The 21,572-nt window shown below is 32.6% G+C and overlaps 2 protein-coding genes and 1 non-coding gene across 8 annotated transcripts; 1 reads left to right on the plus strand and 2 right to left on the minus strand.

Annotated features, from left to right (window-relative positions):
* Window positions 1–5,929: 5,929 nt before the first annotated feature.
* LOC133700887 (putative pentatricopeptide repeat-containing protein At5g13230, mitochondrial) lies at window positions 5,930–11,950 on the minus strand. 5 transcript variants are annotated; one of them, XM_062124612.1, is made up of 4 exons: window positions 9,387–11,950; window positions 9,184–9,244; window positions 8,275–8,331; window positions 5,930–6,171 (listed from the first exon to the last, which is right to left on the minus strand). In XM_062124612.1, the coding sequence occupies exon 1, from the start codon at window positions 11,860–11,862 to the stop codon at window positions 9,400–9,402; it is 2,463 nt and encodes an 820-aa protein (XP_061980596.1). In that variant the 5' UTR covers window positions 11,863–11,950; the 3' UTR covers window positions 5,930–6,171; window positions 8,275–8,331; window positions 9,184–9,244; window positions 9,387–9,399. The 5 variants fall into 5 exon arrangements, with proteins under 5 accessions (XP_061980596.1, XP_061980597.1, XP_061980599.1 ...); XM_062124613.1 differs by lacking the exon at window positions 9,184–9,244; XM_062124615.1 differs by lacking the exon at window positions 9,184–9,244 and having other exon boundaries at window positions 5,930–8,124.
* Window positions 11,951–13,694: 1,744 nt separating this feature from the next.
* Window positions 13,695–13,778, plus strand: LOC133702430 (small nucleolar RNA SNORD36). The gene has a single exon (XR_009843723.1). It is a non-coding gene; the product is annotated as a small nucleolar RNA SNORD36 (small nucleolar RNA).
* A 4,832-nt stretch (window positions 13,779–18,610) lies between these two features.
* LOC133701257 (protein TIFY 9-like) lies at window positions 18,611–20,857 on the minus strand. Of its 2 annotated transcripts, XR_009843534.1 has the most exons (7): window positions 20,616–20,857; window positions 20,351–20,534; window positions 20,177–20,264; window positions 19,954–20,065; window positions 19,766–19,823; window positions 19,581–19,640; window positions 18,611–19,109 (listed from the first exon to the last, which is right to left on the minus strand). XR_009843534.1 is itself a non-coding variant. In XM_062125116.1 (6 exons), the coding sequence occupies exons 1-6, from the start codon at window positions 20,722–20,724 to the stop codon at window positions 19,061–19,063; spliced, it is 600 nt and encodes a 199-aa protein (XP_061981100.1). In that variant the 5' UTR covers window positions 20,725–20,855; the 3' UTR covers window positions 18,611–19,060. The 2 variants fall into 2 exon arrangements, 1 of the variants encoding a protein (XP_061981100.1); XM_062125116.1 differs by lacking the exon at window positions 19,581–19,640 and having other exon boundaries at window positions 20,616–20,855.
* Between the last annotated feature and the right edge of the window lie 715 nt (window positions 20,858–21,572).

Below are 21,572 nucleotides of genomic sequence, written 5' to 3' on the forward strand. Positions count from 1 at the left end.
TAAAAAGAATCGAACTTATAACTATTAAAAAATAAATTAAAAATTTAATTAATTGAGCTTGATAATTTTTTTTTATCTCTCGTCATATTAATCCTTCGTTACAGTAGGTTTCGGAGCTAGACTCCCCGTCCTGAGGTTCATTAGCTGGTAAAAACAAAGCTATTTTGTTTAATTAATTGTATCGTTATTATACATAGTGACTCACTTCATTTGAGTGACGAGCTTAGCACAATATATCAGGACAACAGGGAAAAGCAGTATATAATCATTAGTCTCCAAATTTAATACACCTATTTTTTCTGCAATTTCCTTTTTAGAAATACTAAAAGTATTTCTAGTACTAAATAGGAAAAAAATTACAAACAAATAAATTATACTAAAGTCACACAAACAGATATTATAAGTTATAAATTATGGATTTATAAATATTAACTGATTGATAAAGCATGAAGAGATGCAATTATTTCTTTAATTTATGTGTGAATGTTTTATGGAAAAAGCTAACATCAATCAAAGACTTTTATAGCAAAGAGTTCAAACCTTTATAGCGATTCATTTTTTTATTTTTAATTTTAATTTTAATTTTTTTAACAGTTATTTAGATTGTTTTTGAATTAATTAAATTAACTAGATTATATTAAAACAACTTTTATATAATTTAATTATAAATTTAAGACTAAATAAAGAGTTGAGTGAAGAGTTATTTTCATTAATTTTATTATTTTTTTAAATTTTATTTTTTATTAATTTTTAAAGGAAAAAGATAATCCAATTCATGTTGGAGCGCGAGCCGTAGTAAATGATTAAGAGCAATTATATTTCTCCTCGGTAATTAAACCATGCACCTCCTTTCCATTGGTCATATCTCAAAAACAAAGGAGATCAGTCCCTAAAAAGAATCAAACATGCAAACAAACTAATCAACTCTGCATTTGTTTTCGGGAAGTGGTAAAAGAAACACTTTGTAGTGTGTATTGGGGTCAGTGCCACACACCGTTAAAATTCAGTCTTGAAAGCGTGGACTCTGCATTTCTCCATGTTTATGAGAAACAATAATGATGAAGCCCACCACCTCTCGGAAAAAACAACCACCCAGATAGACAGAGAAGGAATTCTAGCTCTACGGTGGTCGATGGTTCAAGGTGAGAAGCATGCAGCCTCCGGTTTCCCAGACAATACCGGCAGCCTTGGGGTCCATAAAATTCCACGCTCTTAATCCTTTTTTTTATTTTTTATTTTTGCATGGACGTGCTGGGGGTCTGTTTCTACGTGGGTCCCGATTACCTGACTGCGCGTGCAAAGCCGGAGTTCATGGGGGCTCCTCTGTGGACCCCCCTTCCCCTACATCTTCATCACCACGTGTCCTTCTCCTCCGCTCCTTTTCTTTTTTCATTGCCGCCATTTTTATTTCTATTTTCTATTGAATTTGAGAACAAAAATGTATCATAGTATTTGGTTTCTCTTTTAAAATTAGAAAAATGAATATAACTATTATAGAGAGGACATATATATATATATATATATATTTCCTTGTTATTCGCATTTTATAAAGAATTAAATATATTTAAAAAATAAACTTATCTTTATCTTTATCCTTATTTTCCCCATAAATATTTTATTTGTCTTTTTTATATCTATTGTTTTATAACAAAATATACTAATAGAATGTGTGTACTTTATTGTTTTTCTCCTAATTACGGTATTAGTTAGCTAGTGTATTGTTGTTGTTATTATTGTATATAGCAGAGTATTGATAGAACTCAAGTTTTTATTTGTTCATTGAAAAGTAATTTTTTTAAAATTATTTTTTAAATTTTCTTGTATTTATTTACTATTATAAAATTTGGTTTGGTTTTTAAAATTTTTTATTTTGGGTGGAATATAATTTTTAAAAGTTATAAAAAAATCCAAAATATCTTATTATTTATCAGTTGTATCAAATTTAATCCACAATTGTTTTGTTGCTGTATATTTTATTTTGAGTTTTTTTTTAAATTTCATCCCTTAAAATTTGATATAATTTGATTTTTATATCAACTTTAACTTTTATTTTTTTAATTGTTATTTGTTTCTCTTATTTTTTAATTAAAATTTTGTTATCAATCATGTTTGTTCCTATTCTTTTGATTAGTATTTATTTTATTTCAAATAATTTATAAAATTGAAAAATAAATTTTAATTTCATCATCTTTTAATTTTTTTATTTGTCAGATTTGATTTTTATTGTTCTAATTACTATTTATTTATTTGAAATAATTTATTAAATTAGTTTTTTTTTCAATTTCAACCTCTTTTAATTTTTTTTATATGTTAGATTTGGTCTTTATTATTTTAATAATCTTGAAAAAAATAAAACATTAATAAATAATTTTTCAAGTTATTTTTTATAACATGACCGAATATTAAAAAATATTTTACAACTTATTTTTTATAAAATTTTAAATATTAAAAAAATAATAAGAACCCACTTTTATAGAGAAAAAATCACTTTTTAATAAACAAACACACCAAAATATCAAGGTATCAAAATTACATTTTGTTTCTGTCTGCAAATCTTGAACTTCGTGGGAAGATGGGGTCCATGCATATCTTAGTTGATTATATAGTTCATGTGGGGGACGGAATATAAAACATGAATGGATTTGTCATAGTTGAGTCACGTCGACGTTTGATCTATCATCAAAAGGTCAAAAACAAATAAAAAAAATAATTATAACTAGCCAAGAAAACAAAAACATACATATATATATATGTATATATATATATATATATATATATATATATATATATGCACTGATAATATTATTCATATGCGAACGTGAATCTTGCCAATATGGCTCGGCACTTTATTTGTGCACAATCTTTTGTCACATTATTGGCTTGAAACATATAGCACATATATTCCTCCCACTAGCTATATATATTAGGTTCTTTGATGAAATGGATCATCTTAGTCAATGAACCAATGAAATACACAATGTGGAAACACTGGGGGAAAAGTAATCAGCACACGTTTTTTTATTTTCTTGGATTCGAAGGTTACCATTTATCTTATAGGATGGGATATCTTGAGAGATTTGTTTTTATAGTGCCTTCTTTTAAAACTTAAATACGTGACTTGACTGTTTCTATGTACAGGGAAGGCTTAGTTGGCTGCTATTTTTATATATTAATATGCAAATAATTGTGTATTACTGCACATTTGATTTTGTGACTTCAAGTTAATGCAAAAGGCATGATCTGATCGGACATTCAAAAGGCAATGGCCATTGGAGAGTGTTCATTTAATTTAAAGCAACAGGTACTATTGTACACTTTGTGTACGCAGCTCGCTCCAGTGATATATATATATGTAGTTTTCAAGAGTTTGTGGTCAAAATGTCAGGAAACAAATTAATGGAAGAAAAGGTCATGACTATGAAAACAAGAACATATTGTATGCATACGTGAAGAATTTGGTTAACGTTATCTGTCAATTGTTGCCTTTATTCTTTGCTGACGCCCATGCAGTGTAACTTGAGAGCTAGCTAGCTAAAAGTTTGCCTTATTTCTTTCATCTTCTACCTCCTTTCTATTAGGTTAGCAAAAACTTCATGGGTAAGCTCATATATACGTTGAAATTAAATGCCATGGTGCTTTCTTCTTTCTTGTCTTTTGGGTGGAGTGTGGTGCATGCTCACTCCAGCTCCAACTTAAATTGAAATTCTAGAACAAGGGGATTTTAATCCTCGTGAATAAAACAGGCTAGGAATGCTACCTGGCACGCAACAAATTGGGTATCATTCACGTATATATATATATTTTTCTCTGTTGCTAAAATATTAATTTTAACAACGCCTAAGCAATTCCATCAATTTTCAGTTAGACATGACAGGATATATTCCTACAAAGCGGTCCATGTTGGTCGGCTATTCCTTTACAGCCTTCAAGTGTCTTTCTCTGAGATTCATCTGACACCTGTTTCTCCCAGCATCATGTATATGTTTAATCTTTTTATTTCTTTTCAAGGAAAAAAAAAGAAAACGAAAAAGAATTACCGTCTTCATATTTAGATAAGTTCTTTGATCAATTTATTCCCAAACAAATTAAGTTTCCCTTGTAAAATTGCTGTTTTTTTGGGGAAAACAAACTTAGGAGAGTGATAGTATTTGGAGAAAGAACCAACTCAGTTCGCGGTACTTCTGTGGAACTGCTCTAAACTCTAAATCTTGAGGATTTGTTTTTAATAGGTACAAGCATGTATAACAACACCTAATTAAGATGAATATAAAAATAAAAAATGTAAAAAACAAAGACAATCGATACCCAAATATTCTTCATAGCTGTTTAAAAATATATAAACCCTCGAATACATCCAAAACTTCGCTACTCTCTTAACCTTGAGGTATATCTTCCTTAACCTTTCACAGTACTGGAGAAGGAAGCTTTTAATCTTGTGATGGCCACAAAAATAAGCTGGGAAATGTCAAACATGAGACTCCATGGATATGAAACATTAAGTTTTGCTTGAAATATTTATGTAAATGCTTTCTGAAGTTTTGTCTCGCCATGGTCTAGCAGTGAGAGAAATAAAGTGGGCTCTTGAATAAGTTAACCGATAGCTTAGATCTAGCTAGGACCTGTTTGGTAGGAGAGCAAAGGAGATGAAAAATTACTGGTTAGCCCAGGTTTAGGATATATTTGGTAGGTAAGAGGGTAAAGGAGACAGAAATTTATCATTCTTCACACTCTTTAATTACTCATGTTTTATACATTTTTTAGAGGACGAAAAGATTAAAAGGAGGTTCACATTTAACCCTCAAAAGGGGAGTTAAATATTAACCTTGGAGAGGAGAGAGTAAAAGGGTTTTCCCGTGTTTAATTTTCCCCTTCTTCTTTTTTTCATGTTCAACATTTCTTTTTCATTTTGGTTCTATCCCAAATTTTAAACCGTAAATATATATTATTTAATATTTTTTTACAATTATATTTAATATTACATTTGCTTTAATTTAAGTGGGATTCACTATTATCCATATTTTTTTCAATTCTTATCAAACGTCTTTAACTTTTCATCTATTGATAATTGTTTTACTCTTTTACCACTTTGAACTATTAGATCTTTACTCTCTTAACATTTTTGTTTCTCTAAATTTTTAACCTCACACCAAACATAGCAAAAGAGGTTTTCGTAAGGGAGAAAAGAGGGCGCAGCTTACAGGACACCAGCCTGCATGTGGCTCCTGGATTGGTACCTACATTTTTCCATATTCTAACTCTTCACGGTAGCCGATGCTAAGCTTGCCGGAATGTTTAACTGTTATCTATTCAATTGAGAGAAACAGCTTGACCGTGGGAAACCAACTAGGAGCAACATGGACGTTACCAAACCTTCCCTCAAGATCACAAACTAAAAGGTAATGTTAGGTCATTTGCTATAAAAAAAAAAATTCGTTTCCCTGAGTGATAATCTTGCTTGTCACTTTGGCCTTTGCTAATTCTGAAAGCAAGGTGAGGTCGTTTTCATTAACTGTCCAACAAGGATGGTTTCCTACCTTTATCATTTACCGATGCATAAAGATGTTTAGTCCATGAGAAAGACGCTCTAATACTTGCATAGTCATGGATATAAATCTGATCTAATCTTTACTCCACTTTCGCACTCACAGGGAGAAAGATGAGAACTAAAAAATTATGGTTAGTAAGACGAAATAGAAACCAAGTCAAATGGCAATTCATGTTAAGATTGACATAATTAGTAGAAACCAGTTGAGAGTGGTAAAACTAGACCACCAAATCGTTATAGTTGGTTCGTCAATTCTGTTCTGACGAGGATACTCACCAACATAGGAGGTCCCCTGATCTGTAAGTCCAACTGCTGCTTTCTTAAAAGTTCCTCAAGCAAAATGAGAAGAGCTAGGAAATTAGTGATGATAAGTCTGCTCCAAACTAATAAAATAGAAAGGCCAGTTCATTATAAGCTTAAAAAAACAAAGATCGAGCTTCCTTGACATTTCTGGAATCGATATCCACCCATCTAATTTGAGGCTTTTGTAACAAAAAATGGAAACCTTTACAATTCTCCATATGAAGCACATATTAGAAGCTCAAATGCGTCAAAAGCTTTCTGCATCTGTCTTCATGATGAGCGAACATAGCACGGTGGATACCACTAACTTCAGCAGAGTAATACTAGAACAGCAATCAAAAAGAGGGAAACACATCAGGAGTAATAATAGTAGATTCAGATATTTAACAATAGAGGCTAGGGCAAGTTAAAAAAAAGATAATTTTCTCGGATGACACGTCCAAGTCCATGATCAACTAAAATACTGTAAGTGGGAATGAGGGAATGTTGAAACATCAGTGTTACCATAGCCCTTTCATCCAGTAAAAATTTGAGATGCAGTGAACTTGCTAGCATGGCAAATTTTCTCTATCCTCCATGGGCTATAACATGATTTTGGAAGATGAGAAGGGATCTCAAGAGTCAAAACATCAATAATGCTAGTGATTTTATTTGAAACATGACTAACAAACCAGAAGTCCTAAGAAGAGCACTGAGGATTCCAGCATATCTAGAACTTTTCCAAAGTGTGAAATGATGCCTTCTGCCATGTACGAGCGGAAGTATGAACCATACAGATGCAAATTGTGATATAATAGTAATTGTCAGCACATACATGCTAGAGAGACATATCACGAATATCATCTGCTATCAATGACTACAAACAATGAAGGATCTGAATGAGAGCAAGGTCCCTGAGGAAAAAATATTGTTGTGGTCAATGAGCACCATATTCTCAGTTTGACCTAAAGACGAACCAAATAGGATTTAAATAAAGATGTCTCATTGCCCACAACTTTGAATGTGGGTACGAAAATGATGGATGATGCTAAATTCATGGAATGGCATGCTTGTCAAGAACTATGATTACAAATCCAAACATACGATGAGGACTACACAAAAAGCCAATAGCACATTATCATCAGTGGAATACATTATATTCTAGTCACTCCGTATACTGGTAACAATGACTGTGAAATTTTGAGCAGACAAATCACATGGACATTACATACGGGCCCTCCACCATGTGTTATATGCATCGCCATTGGCTGTGGTCTTAACTATTTCCCTTTTCTTCATCTCTTTCCAATCTACACGTAATTTTTTGCAGTCACCACAATAAGCAGTGGTTAGACTTTTCTTTTCTAATTATATCGTATTGCATGCCTTTCTAGTTCTTCGTAATTATTTTATGAATTTCAGTTCTGCATTTAATTTCACAGATTTATATCTTTCTTCTCTTTTTCCTTCATTTTTCCTCTTTCTCCCTCTCCCCAACTGCAGAAACATCTTCATCACTGTCATTGCCATTTCTAACCCTTCAATACTCACATAGAACATGACTGTTTAATTCATAAAAATGCCACCATGCATACAATGCTATGGCAGGGCATTTTCTTCATTTTTGTTTATTGCACAAAACAAATAATAACTTGGTTCCACACCAAGCCTCACCAGGACAACTTCAATGATCGAAAGTAGATGATTTAACAAGCATAAAACATGGACGGGCAATTGTAACATATGTTTGCATGAAAAAAGTCTAGCCATTGCTGCCTCAGGAATAATCATTGAAGGCAGTGTTTTGAACCAAATTTGTTATATTTAAACCAATATGGGAGGCAATTTGATTCCAAAAACTTCATTAAAAACTTATTCTCTCTTTTTTTTTTGTTTCCCCAAAATGGATAAATTTACCCTGATGAAACCCAGAAGATGCATCATATACATTTAACAAGGCATCAGTGTAGCAAGCTTCAATATTAAGAGTCCTCGTGTTCTGATGATCAATAACTCTTTAAAAACAACTGAAATAAACACTTCCAAAACCAAAATTCTAAAGTCAAAGCATATTTTGCGAGGATAAAGGCAGTTCACTCTCTTGCCCTTGTGTAAGTTTAAACTGTTAAGAGTAAGTGTATAGTCCCTCAGCGAAGGCAGAGCTTAAAGGCACTTTCGTCAACTACAACAGTCATAATAGGACAGCCAACAAGAAAATCCAGAAGGATGCATGAAGCACTTTTCTTAGACCCGTGCATCTTTTATACAAACACGTCCTTCTCGAAGGCAATAAATTTCTGCACCGGATGTGAATAATTGGGGATGCATCACATCAATCACTCAAGATATAGTTCAAAAGAAGCTAGCTATCCTAAACCAAATTAAAAAAAAAATACCACTTCAAGAAGATCAATCAATATATAGATAGGTTGGTTGTAGTTTCATACCTCCTGCACTTCATTTTCTAGGGTGAAAGAATCTATCCATTGTGATCAATGCCAAAGCTGCAAGAACATTTGAGGTCAATTGTGAACATTCCAAATAACAAAATCAGGCTGTAACATCCTCTTCTTTTTCTTTTTTGTTCGGAAAATGATAGAAAAATTAAAGACAACATTTCCATGCAAAAGATAATGCTTGAATCCAGTCAGCCAGCTATGTAATAAAGGAAGTTCTCAATTTATTAGATGTAAGGGCCTTCATATTTTAAATATCATGTCTCCTGAAAACCACCTATCCTGATGAAGCTGTCCAACTAAACATCGCCTCCTAAGCCTTATTGATTAGATGATTCTTGATATAATTAGCAGAACCTATTGAAAGCATAAGGGAAAAAAATATTTCCACAAATTTGAGCATCTTGTTGAGCTGCCACTTCTTTCAAAGACATAAATTAGCACAAAAAAAATTGCCAGCGCCAAAAATTAGCAGTGTCATTGTAATTGATGAAAAAAAAATCAATCCATTGAGTTACACAAGAACCAGTCCCTACGCAAGATTAACTCCTTCCCATGTATTTATACAAGACGCACAATATATCATTTCAGGGATTTAACTGGCATAGAAAAGTGACCCCTTAAATTCTCTAATCAACCTCATCTTCCCAGAATGCACACACAAAGTATTTTTGAGCGTATAAACTGGAAGCTTTGGAGAAGTATAAAGGGCAAAAACAGGATCATCCAACAACAGGCAATTACTAAAGACAGGAATGAGGCACCCGAGTTCAACAGATGATTTGCACAGCATTCATCTGAGTTCAGGAAACTTCAGTTTGCAAATTAAATCTTATGACCAACTCCCAAACTAAAATGTATCATAAAAAGTTAGACGGGGTTGTTTCACTATTTTTGTACCTTTTGCAGCTGAGCTCATAAATGGCTGACGTGCAACTGCATATTAGGTCAGGGTTTAGCACTGCATGGACATAAATGTTGATGCATTTTATTTCATGACTAAAAAGCAGAAAGCAGAGGCTTCCTTATAATAAACAAACCACCACGATTAGGAATTTTATCATGCAGATGGAAAGTCTAGCTCCCAAAAAATCAAAATCTACCTTTTTACATCAATCACCAGTAATCACCACAAGAGCAAATTCCCTCATGAAAGTGATGGAAACGATTCATATCTCTGATAATGATATCACGCTGCACGATCTTTGATATTAATTTTATTGCAGCATGACAGTCTGCACATATTCGGAGATTCTTTATAATTCGAAGAGGGCTTATGGATGGTGTTCTAATTAGACCATAGGCTAAAGCTAGTCTTTCACTGTGGACCCACAATCGCTGTTCCTTGTCAACATCCTCCACATCAAGCAAAACAGAACTAAAATCAGGAACATAACCTTCATTCCTGGCTTTCACGTTCAACCACTCCAGCATCCCGTTAATCAATTTTGTGTCGGGATGTGAAGTGTCCCCCACGGAAAAATAATGAACCCTACCCCGGTTCTCAATCCAACTTAGGCCTGGTTCTTTCCTGATTCCTTTCCTTTTCATGCTTGTCCTAATGGAGGCCACATTTCCCCACCTCCTTGCATTAGCGTATATGTTTGACAATAATACATGTGTTGCCTCGTCTTCTGGTTCTATCTCAAGAACACGCTGGGCAGAAATTCTTCCAAGTTCAACATCATTATGGATGACACAAGCACTGAGTAAGGCCCGCCACACCATAACACTAGGCTCAAATGGAATTTCATGAACCAACTTAGCAGCCTTATCAAGATGACCCGATCTCCCTAAAAGCCAGACCATACAAGTGTAGTGCTCTGCACATGGTTCAATGTCATATTCTTCTACCATAGATTTAAAATAAGCTTGTCCTCTATCTAAGAGTCCGGCATTGCTACATGCTGACAGGATACCAACAAAAGTCACCTTGTCTGGTTTACACTCTGTTTCCAGCATCAATTCAAAAGTTTTTAGAGCTTCCCCATAAAGTCCATGCACAGAATATCCTGAAATCATAGTGTTCCATGACACTTGATCATGTTCCCTTAGCATGTCAAATACTAAACGTGCATCTTTAATGCTTCCACATTTGGCATACATATCTATCAAAGCATTGCCAACCACGGTGTTCTTGTCATAAATAGTTTTCACTGACAAGGAATGAATCTGGCTGCCTGGTTCCAAGGCAGCAATACCAGCACATGCACGAAGCACGCTAGAGTATGTCACTTCCGTTCCCTGAACTTGGCATTCAAGCATATCTTTAAACAAACTCAATGCCTTCTCCCCATTGCCTGCCTGCACATAGCCAACAATCACCGTATTCCAACTCACATCAGTACAGTTTGGTGATTCTGAAAATAGTTGCAATGAGTTCTCCAACCTTCCACATTTAGCATACATATCCATTAGAGCATTTGATACAAAAACATTCATATCTAAACCAACCTTAACTACATGGCAATGGATTTGATTCCCCAATTGCAAATCCACCAAGCTCGCACATGCTTGCAGTAAACTAGCCAGCGTAAACTGATTAGGAAGCACCAAACCTCGCCTCATCCTACAAAACATCTCAATAGCCTCTTCACTCTGCTCACTCTGAGCATACCGAGCAATCATAAAACTCCAAGGAATCACATCATCTTTAGGCATCTCTTCAAACACCTGTAAAGCATCATCAACATCCCCGGATTTAATGTACAAGTCAATCAATTCAACACCAACAAAAAGTTCTTCCAAATAAGATGTTTTGAAAGCACATCCATGCACAGCCTTTCCCACATTAAACACCTCCAGCCCAACACAAGCCTTCAACACACTCGCAAAGGTAAAATTATTCGGTTTAAACCCAACTATCCTCATCCGTGAAAAAAGCTTCAAAGACTCTTCAAAACACTCATTCTCTACATAACAAGCAACCATCCCAGTCCAAGAAACCATATCCTTGTATTCAATCGCGTCAAAAACTTGTCTTGCACATTCAGCGTACCCACAAACAGAGTAGCAATCAATCAAAGCAGTACCCACAAAGGCGTCAGAATCAAAACCAAGCTTGTAAACACAAGCATGGACACTAAACCCCAATTTAGCCCACTCAGCACTGACAAGTAGCTTCAAAACAGTACTAAAAACAAAAGGGTTAAGCTCATGACCCTCTCCTTGTAACCTAGAAAACAACCCAATAGCTTCAGAAAATCTAAGACACTGACTATAACCTTGAATCAAAGTAACAAAAGACACCGTATTTCTGTCAGGCATTTCATCGAACAGCTTAGCTGCATCAGGTAATGAGTCGTATTTTACATAAAAGTTTAAAAGAATGTTGTTAGCAAACAAGTCTAAGCAATTACCCTTCTTTATAATCTCACAATGGAGATATTTTCCGGTGGCGCAGTCACCGTTTCGGATACAACTTTGGAGTAAAGAACCATAAATGTAAGTGTTGAATTCTGGTGAAGAATGAGAAGTGCGTTGGGCTAAGAACGTACGTTGAGTGATGATGCATAATGCGGTGTTGGATTTACAGTGATTAGGATGTTGTAGTAATTTAGAGCGAAGCAATCTGATCATGCGCTTTTGATTTTGGTTAACGGAAATTTGAAAAGGATAAGCGGAAGAGCACAATGAGTGAAGGCCAGCAACGGCTACAGTGAAGGGGTGTGAACGCGGAATAGAGATTGAGACTGAGGCATTAGGGCCGGGCCGTGCAGACCCAGCCCGCAGTTTTGACGTGCCATTGGGCAAAGCATGCAGTGATCTGTGCAGTTCTGGCCCAGGCCCTACACTCTGAACATGTTTAACAGGCTACTGCAATGCCATGATAATCCATTACACTGCCTCCTTTTATTTTTAAATTCTAGCTGTTTTATCAACAACAAAAATATATATATATATATATATTCTCAAATAAAATTGAAGAAAAAATCAAATTTATAAACTCATTAATTATTCTCAAATCATATGTGTTTTTGACGCATAAATGATAAACTCTTTGTTTGATGATCTGTGAGCTAATAAAAATAAATAAACAAATGCATCATATACATACAGACATACAATATGTATGTGTATATGCACGCGCGTGTCATGTCACGCTGAGACATGATTTATATCAGTATACAGCCCAACAAAGCTTTTTTATGCGCAAATCCATATAATTTACTGACACAAAACTCATTACAAATCATGTTCTTGTAGTATACTCGTCATGCAAGAGCTTATTTCTTTTCCTTTTTTTTCCCAATGGTTGCTTCTAATTAGGGACCATTTTGCATTAAAGAAAAGTTAGTAAAGGAGGTAAGGGATGTGCATGATTGGATACCATTGAGAAAAATAAAACTTCAAGAGCTTGATTCAAAAAACTATACAATTCATGTGCTAGAAGTATATTGTTACAAGCACTCACCTTCCTTCCCAATGGCATCTCATCAAATCATGAATCAATCACGGATAACTTAAGAGGCAATTGACGGACATCCTATTTCAAAAAGTGATTAAAAAAATTCATTTATTAGTCGAATAATAAAAGCTTGAGATGAAAAAATTTATTAATTTTAGATTTGAGTCTTGTGATTGCTGATATGATAGCCACTAGAAACTTACATGGTCAATAACTTTAGAGCCTATGGGATTGATCAAGATACGCGCAAACTGACTCGGACACCCACGTTAATCCAAAACAAAAACATGTGTAGTTTGATTCAAAAATTGTAATTATCTTCTAGAATATAAGTTTTATGAGTCCTAATATTTAATATCATTTTAAAAATATATATCTAATTATTTACTGTATTGCTATTATAATTCATTTAATAATTAAAGAGCTTTTATAATATTTATATTAAAGCTTCGTCATCAAATTAATAAATAATTAATTTGCTATTAAACTAATATTATAAGCTTGTCTTGAGCTAAATCTTTTGTAGTAGTATTTTTATTTTTAATATATATGAGAGTATTATGTTTAATTCATTAGAATTGAAATTAGTGTTAACTAGGGATATATAATATAATTCTTTAAATTATAACCGGTAATAATAATATAAAAGAGTTTATTTTTATAATTATCCTTTCATTATTTGACAAAAGCTGGAGTTTATGTATTCAGATGATAAAACGTGGCAAATTGGAGTACCTTGGAAGCTGCAAGTGCTTCTTCTATAGACAGCGCGCGTTCAAGTTGTGAGAAGAAACGGCGTCGGTTTTACGTTTGTTTTGGTGATTAGGGTTTCCGGATCCTCTCTGCTCTATATAAAGCACCTTATAGCCGCTGCAGTCTCAATTCGGAAGCGAGATTCGAGATTTTTTATCTGTTTTGTACGCTCGCTCTACTCTTTGTATAACTTAACTGCCTCTTTCTCTTGTTTGTGGTTTTGACTCTATATGGGAAGAGTGGAGGATCTGAGCAGATGATGAGGATTTTAATATTTTGATTGCTGATTAATCCATGAAGCTTCAAAATTCGAGCTTTTTAAAACTGATGCTCATCTCTCCATTCCCATTTTGCTTTTTCAGTTTGAGTTTGCTTTTTCCCGTTGCTTTTAATGTCTCGACAACCTAGTTTTGCTTGGATTTAACCCCATTTTCTCATTATTTTTTCTGTCATTTATTTCGTTAGTTAAGCTGAGGTTTGTTTTTATTCGTTTAATTTTAACTCGTATGTCTTGATTAGTTTAAATGTAAACAATGGGAGACTTGATTCTCCAGACTCCATGCTCTTGAGAAGTAAAACCTTAATCTGCTTTATTTATCCTTGTAGATCTCGCTCTGTATTCAAGTGTATAGATAAATTGATCCAAAACCTTGTTATCTGTGCTTGAAACTTGGATCCTTTCCTTTTTTACTTTGATTTGAAGTATTAATCATAATTACCGGCCCCGGCCTTCTTGGATCAACCCGGGATCTGGATGATCCGGGTTTTAGTTGGGTAATCTTTTATTCAAAAGAATAAAATCCGGATCAGCAATTGGCCTGAAAAAACCTGTTTGACCTGTGTCAACTAGGGTGTCCAGCAAAACTCGGCAGATTTTAAAAAATATTTTTTTTTTCTTAATTAAAGATTATTTTTTATATTTTTTTAGTTAGTTATTAACCTGTATTAAAAAATTTTATATTTATTTTTTAAAATATTGAATTGTAAATTTTTAGTATATAAATTTTATATTAATTTTAATATGTGATAAAAATATTTTAGTTTAAATATTTCAATTAAAAATAATAAAATTATATTTTTTTAATGTAAAATAAAAAATAATTTTTAATAATTTTTAAAATCTTATTATTTTTGTTAAGGATAGGTTATCAATCCGTGTAACTGGGGACGTAATTCCGCCAAATCAATTCTCAACATGGGTTTAATAATTATTGTATTAAATATATCAATGCCCATTCTGCGGATTTAATCAGTTTTTTAATATGTTTTGAAAATATTGATATTGTGTTTGTTTTAATACTTAAATATTGATTTGTCATAGCAAATTAGATTAAAATTATAAAGATTATTTTTTTATAAATTGATAAATAAAATTATTTGAATTTAATCAACTAAACTCGATTGATAATCTACTCTCGTTATAAAATCAGTAAAATAAATTATAAAATTTATAAATTAACCCTTTATGTTTTTGTTCATGTTTGGGTAACAATTAATTAATTAATTAATTTTCTAAACGAAAAAGTGAAGGCCCTAGCATATTAACTTCGGTGGCTCGTTGTTAACTTGTTATGTCTATGGATCATAGTTATCAAATATGATGCGGTTAATCCAGTTAAGAGATTGGGTTTTTAGTGATCTGGTTAATCCAGTTAAAAGATTAAAAGATTGGGTTTTGAGTGATCTAGTTAATTTAAGAGATTGGGTTTTGAGATACGGTGATTTGAGTTAAACTGAAAAAATTTAAAAAAAAATTGAAATTTTCATATTTTATAAAAAAAATTAAAAATTAATTGATGTGAATATTTAAATGATAAAATTTAAAATAATATTTTAAAAGTTTTTTTATCTCAATAAAAGATAATCTTTTATTCTTGTATATATATTTAAGGATTTCAATTCTTACATTAAAAAAATAAAATATATTTCTTGTATTGTATTTATATAAGAAATTTTAAAACAAGTTATTAACAAACTAAAAAATATATATAAAAACTCCAATAAAAAGAAAAACACAAAAAGATACTTTTTGAAAACAAAATGGATCTTTATTTAATTTTGCCTAGTTATCTGGATTTCGGATTAACCAGGTCGGCTGATTTCTCAAGAACAATTACAAGCCCGTGTTTTTAAATACAAGCCTGAGTTTTTTAATAAAATAAAAATGATCAAAGCTTGGGATTTCGAGTTGACGTGCTGAACCAGGCCATTGTAGTAACTATGCCATGAACACTGAAATTGGGCTTTTTAGTATTTTCAATTCTTTTATAATCATGCTTGATGAGCCATGGACATTAAACGAAACTTTATTTTCTGACAAGAAATTGCAGAGTTTTATTTTAAATTTCATGATAATATAAAACTGATTATGAAAATAATTCATGGATCATCCCACCATCTCATCTTTATGTGAAATGAAGCAATAATAATTTGGTTAACTTTGTATTTCTTCTTGTACTTTCTTTTGTTTTTAATGTATTTAAAAAGTCATTGAAGTGTTTGTTGTATTCATATTACCCCGGCATGGTACATGATTGTCCTTCTTTGGTCTTTTCTTTGGTTGGTATCGCTAACGCTGTGGAGTATGGAATATTTTATTAATGTGCATTTTGGTCCTTATAATTTAAGAAACATGAATATTTTAATTTGGTCCGTGTTTTCCTTTTCTTACAAATAAGTTCTTAATTCATCTTCTTATCCTTGCATTTTACACACAAAAAAAAAATGATTTACCTACTTGTTTAACATATGTTAATAGAAATGCAAGCATCACTGGCACAAAAACACGACACCGTCATTCTTTCACTCTCTAGCACGCACAAGCCCTGCTCACAGGCACATTCTTGGTGCATATTATCTACAACTCTAAAAAACATTATGATTCTTTATCTTGCTTCACTGTTTATATAAACAGTGAAGCAAGATAAAAGAAATGAGACTAAACTGTAAAACACAGACAACAATAAATTCGATCCAATTTTTTTATAAATATTTATTTTGATTCATAAATTCGTTTTATTTTTTTTTTGGATAGAGAGATGCTCATTGAAAAACTGGGGTAGGAAGAACTGAAAAATCTGAATCGAATCCGACCAAGGCCCAACAACTCTGCTTGGAAAATAGTGTGTTTCGCCAAAAGGACTTGATAAGAATATTCTCCAGGATTGGTTACCTATCACAGTGAACAGTTGCAGACACCATTGATCACGTTTGGAAATGTTGACACTCAAACCACTTGCTTTTGCCAGGCAGCCCACCGGAAACGGTGTGTGTTTCTCAATTATTGCGTTCCACTCTTTTATTCAGAAAATGCTGGCTGTTCATAAGCTGTAGAATACCAGGCAATAATATTAAAAATGGAGGGAGGGGAGCACATTTAACATACATGATGTTTAGGTTTTCCGTGGCTCCCTTTATCTTGCACGGTCCACGCAAAGACTTGATGATGACCACCGCATCACCGTCTGAATTCTGACCATCTTAAGCTGCAGAATCATTTTTTGTATTAATATTTTTTCTGAACAATAATGGTTAGTGGTTCATTGTAGCAAGGCGGAAATGAGGTTTTTGTAGATGGGAATGCCGAAATGAAAAGGTTATTACTATGATTTTCGAAATAAATTAAAGTTCAGAAGAATAAAGTGAAGATATGATATTCTTTTTTCTTGGGATGCCAAATGCTTTGCTATTTTGAAAAACTAAGAAATTGAAAATTTTCAAAACTTTTAAGGTGCCACCCTGCCCTTGAACTAGGTGAGTGTTTGGATTTGTGGATAGAAAACGTTTTTTTAAAAGATTGATTTTTAAGAATTATTAATTTTTAAAAAAATTATTTTTTTTATGTTTTTAGATTATATATCAAAATAAATTTTAAAAATAAAATATATATATTATTTCAATACATTACAAAAATATTTTAAAATATAATTTCTATGATCCATTAGACTATGTTTGTTTCTCGGAATTCATTTTAAGGGAAATCACTTTCCAAACTTTCATGTGTTTGTTTGTTATTAGAAAAGTTGGTCAACGGAAAACACTTTCCGGTCAACGGAAACACTTTTCGATCAACGGAAAACACTTTCCAGTCAAAGAAAAATTTGGTTTGGTTTCTAGGAAAGTATTTTCTCTTTTGACTGTGTTTGTTTTCCCGAAAGTGGTTTCCGGGAAACCACTTTCCAAACTTTCATGTGTTTGTTTGCCATTGGAAAAGTTAGTCAACAGAAAACACTTTCCAGTCAAAGAAAAATTTGGCTTGGTTTCCAGAAAAGTGTTTTCCTGAAAATTTTGGGTGGAAAACACTTTCCGGAAGTTGTGAAAAAATTAGAAATATCATTATTTGTTGATTATATCAAATTTGATCCTCAAACTTTTGATTGCTATATATAATTTGTTTTGAACATTTATTTTTCAATTTCATCTCTTAAAATTTAATTTTTATATTAATTTTGGTCATTATTTTTATAATTGCTATTTGCTTTTTCCTTATCATTTTTTTATTGAAATTTTTTATCTATCAAATTTAGTCCTCATTCTTTTGATTTTTACTTATTTTATTTTAAATAATTTATGAAATGTTAATTATTATTATTTTAATTTCTTCACCTTTTATTTTTTTTAATTTTTTAAATTTGATCTCTATTATTTTAATTATTATTTATTTTATTTGAGATAATTTATGAAATTATATTTTTTTTTCAATTTCATTCTCATTTAACTTTTTAATTTGTAAGATTTGTTCCTCATTATTTTAATAAACTTGAAAAAATAAAACATTAATAAGTTATTTTCCAGCTCATTTTCCATAACATAACCAAACACTGGAAAGTGTTTTCCAATTTATTTTCCATTACACTACAAAACATCGGAAAATACTTTCTCGGAATTCACTTTCCTGAAATTCATTTTCCCCGGAATTCACTTTCCAAAAAAAACTACTTTCTTGCAAACAAACGGGGCCTAATAGGCAACTGCATTTCAGTATCGCTAAGAAACGTGCGTGTTTAAATAATAATTATGAAACATAGTTGTTATTAAATCCATCTTTCTTCAACATTTTCGCGAAAATAAATCTCTTAATTAGAGTCAGCATCAGATGATCAAGGATCCATATAATAGTATAAAAAATATTTATAAAATAAATGAACAAAAGCAGACAAAAAGAACTAAACAACCCAACGACGATAAATATATAATAATAATAAAAAATAAAAAAACATACGAGAAAGAGCTAGTAGGATACATGTGATCTCAATCTTCTGACATAATAAAAATATAGCCCCAAATAGACACGGAGACCATAGGAAACTACGCCGAAGATGAGATGACGAGTACTTTAGGTAATAGCCAAATGAAAATTACTAAAACGTGACTCTGGAACACAACCATGGACCCTACTAAGCCCATATATAATATAATTATTATTTATCTAAAGATTAGTCCTTCTATCGTAGATTCGTATCGCTATCAGTCAAAAGAGGGAAGGCAGTTTAGACGCCGACCGGCTAGAAAAAAAGATGGAAAAAATTTTCCGACTTGTTTTTTTGTTTTTTTTTTCCTTTTCTTGTTGTTTAGACCATCTTTCTCCTCTTTCCGGTTCTTCATGGTCTTCCTGCCTTAAAAACGCGTCTTCGGTGTGCAAGCATATGGGGTCGCCGAAGTCAACCTGCAAAACCATAAAAAACGCGTTCTATTTATTAAAAGTTTTCCGGAGATAAACACAAACACGGAGGAGATCTTACCGATGTCTAAAACAATGTCGGCATCTATTATTATTATTATTATTTAAAAAAGAAAATTCAATCAACTGGTGGCACCTTCCCGTGTAATTATGATTTTTAATTGGAATATTTTTTAATGTTTAAATAATATAACGATTCATGAATCGAAGTAATTGGACGATCTAGCTATGATAGCATGTTTCGAATTACAATATCTGTTAAAATGGTTAATACACTACAAAATACATATTTATACTGTTAATAACACCTAACTAATCACAATTTAATTAAGCATAAGATTGCTAATTTTTAAAAAAATACATTAAAAATCCCAGATAGCCAAGTCTTTTACAGAAGAAAAGAAGAGATTAATACCAGCCTAAAATCTAAACAAATTAAAGCTAGATTCTACTTACCAAAACAAAATGAATTGATAGATGCGAAATATGTGCCATCCGAAGCATTCATTCATCTATCTAAAAATAAAATTAAAATCAATCTAAGCTATGTGCAAAAAACAAAAATAAAAACCACCTTATTGTTCAGTATGAAGCCGGGGGGGGGGGGGGGGGGGGGGGGGGGGGTAAGGGTAGAATATTACCTCTCTTTCCTTTTCTCCAAAAACCTCTGCAGTGATTTCCTTCTAGCTATTGGCAGATCTGCTCAACAAACCAGCAGCAAATGCTTCCGTTGTCAGCATATAACCATTGGCATATGAAAAGGTTGAAAAACATTCCCACACAAATTTGTACGGCCAGCAGCAAAAAAATAATAATAACAAGCACAAACCTCCATCAAGACTCTCAAGAAGCTTTTGTTGGTGATCTGTTCTTGGATCGGCTACTGATTCAACAACGGTCTTGGAGAATCCCTTCTCAGCAAGCTTCAAAATGTTCTCAGCCTGTATAATTTTTTTTTGAAAAAAATAATTAATAATCTAACAAATGAAATAAACAAGAAACAACTGGTAGGCATTTATTTGTGCAAACAAAATTCATAATATTTTACATACCTTGTCTCGAGGGACATCGAAAACAGCGACGGTTCCGTTGTAGAAAATAGTCAAGGGGGCGGTTTCGGGAGGATTCTCCAAATTGAGCCTAGAACACGAGTAATATTAAGTATTAAACGCTAAAACATTACCCCAAAAGAAAAACGCTCATTAGGAGAACTGTCAGTTGAGTACCTTGGGAAATAGACAGGCAAAGCAGGAAACGGAGGAAGCTCTTGTTTAGGAGTAGATGGCACAGAGAATGACTTGTTTGACAACTGCTTGCCGTTAGCTGGAGTCGCCTTGTTGGAAGCAGAACCAGAGGCAATCACAGATTTTAGAAGCTCGGGATTTATTTTCGAAATGGCACTCTGAATATCTACAAAACCCAACGAGAAAATTGTAAGAAGAATGAATTATAATAGTGAAGAAGAATAGAATGGAAAAATAAAAAACAGACCTCGAAAGCTTCTTTGGCGATTAAAACACTTGGATTTGGAAGAGGAGGAGCGGTTCTCTTTGCTCATGCCAAAGAAATCAAGTTCAACGGTTGCTCTCGACATTTTCATTTGCTTTCCTTAATTTTTCGTTGACTGTTCAGAAAACAAGTGGTATCTGCTGCACAACGGAGACGATGGACCTTGGTATTTAAACTGGGAAATGTTGAGACAACTTTCTTAATTCTAAAATGCACGAGATTTGACAGAGAGAAGTAGTTTGGACAATTCTAGGGAGATGGGAAGTGGGGCCGGGAGTCTCATTAAAAATTGGCACACCTCTTCCACGAGGTTTCCGTGCCAGCGACAAAGGGTGCCGCTCCCACCTAGGCTGGTTGTTTGGTAGCATAAGGAAGTCTAACGATGTGCCGCTTGACTCCGGTTACTTATAACGGTCTGTTTTTATATTTTAAAAATATTTTTTTATTTTTTATTTTAAAATAATATTTTTTTAATATTTTTAGATATTTTGATTGGTTGATATTAAAAATAATTTTTAAAAATAAAAAAAATATTATTTTAATATATTTTCAAATAAAAAATACAAAACAAACAGTAATGAAGTTGGTTTCTGATTTGAGAGCGTTTTATATATATATATATATATATATATATATATATATATAAAACAAAAAAATACCATGATATCTCTTGGAATATTTGGATTTGAATCTCGAACCTATTTTCTTCTCATGCCATTTGCATCTCAACACGTGCAGGTCCTTTTCTTTTTTTCTTGTACTATTTTGATTTTTCCTTTATCTACTTACATTAATGTGTGTTAAATTGGTTAGGATGTTCCTTTAAATATTTTTCAGTGACTTATTTTTTGAAAAAAACAATATTAAATATCTCAAGATTTGTTCGTGATTCTCGGTTGCTCTTGTTTTCCTCTCTCTCTCTCTCTCCCCCTCTCTCCC

The sequence above is a fragment of the Populus nigra genome, chromosome 8, assembly GCF_951802175.1.
Source record: "Populus nigra chromosome 8, ddPopNigr1.1, whole genome shotgun sequence".
Classification (NCBI taxonomy): Eukaryota; Viridiplantae; Streptophyta; class Magnoliopsida; order Malpighiales; family Salicaceae; genus Populus; species Populus nigra.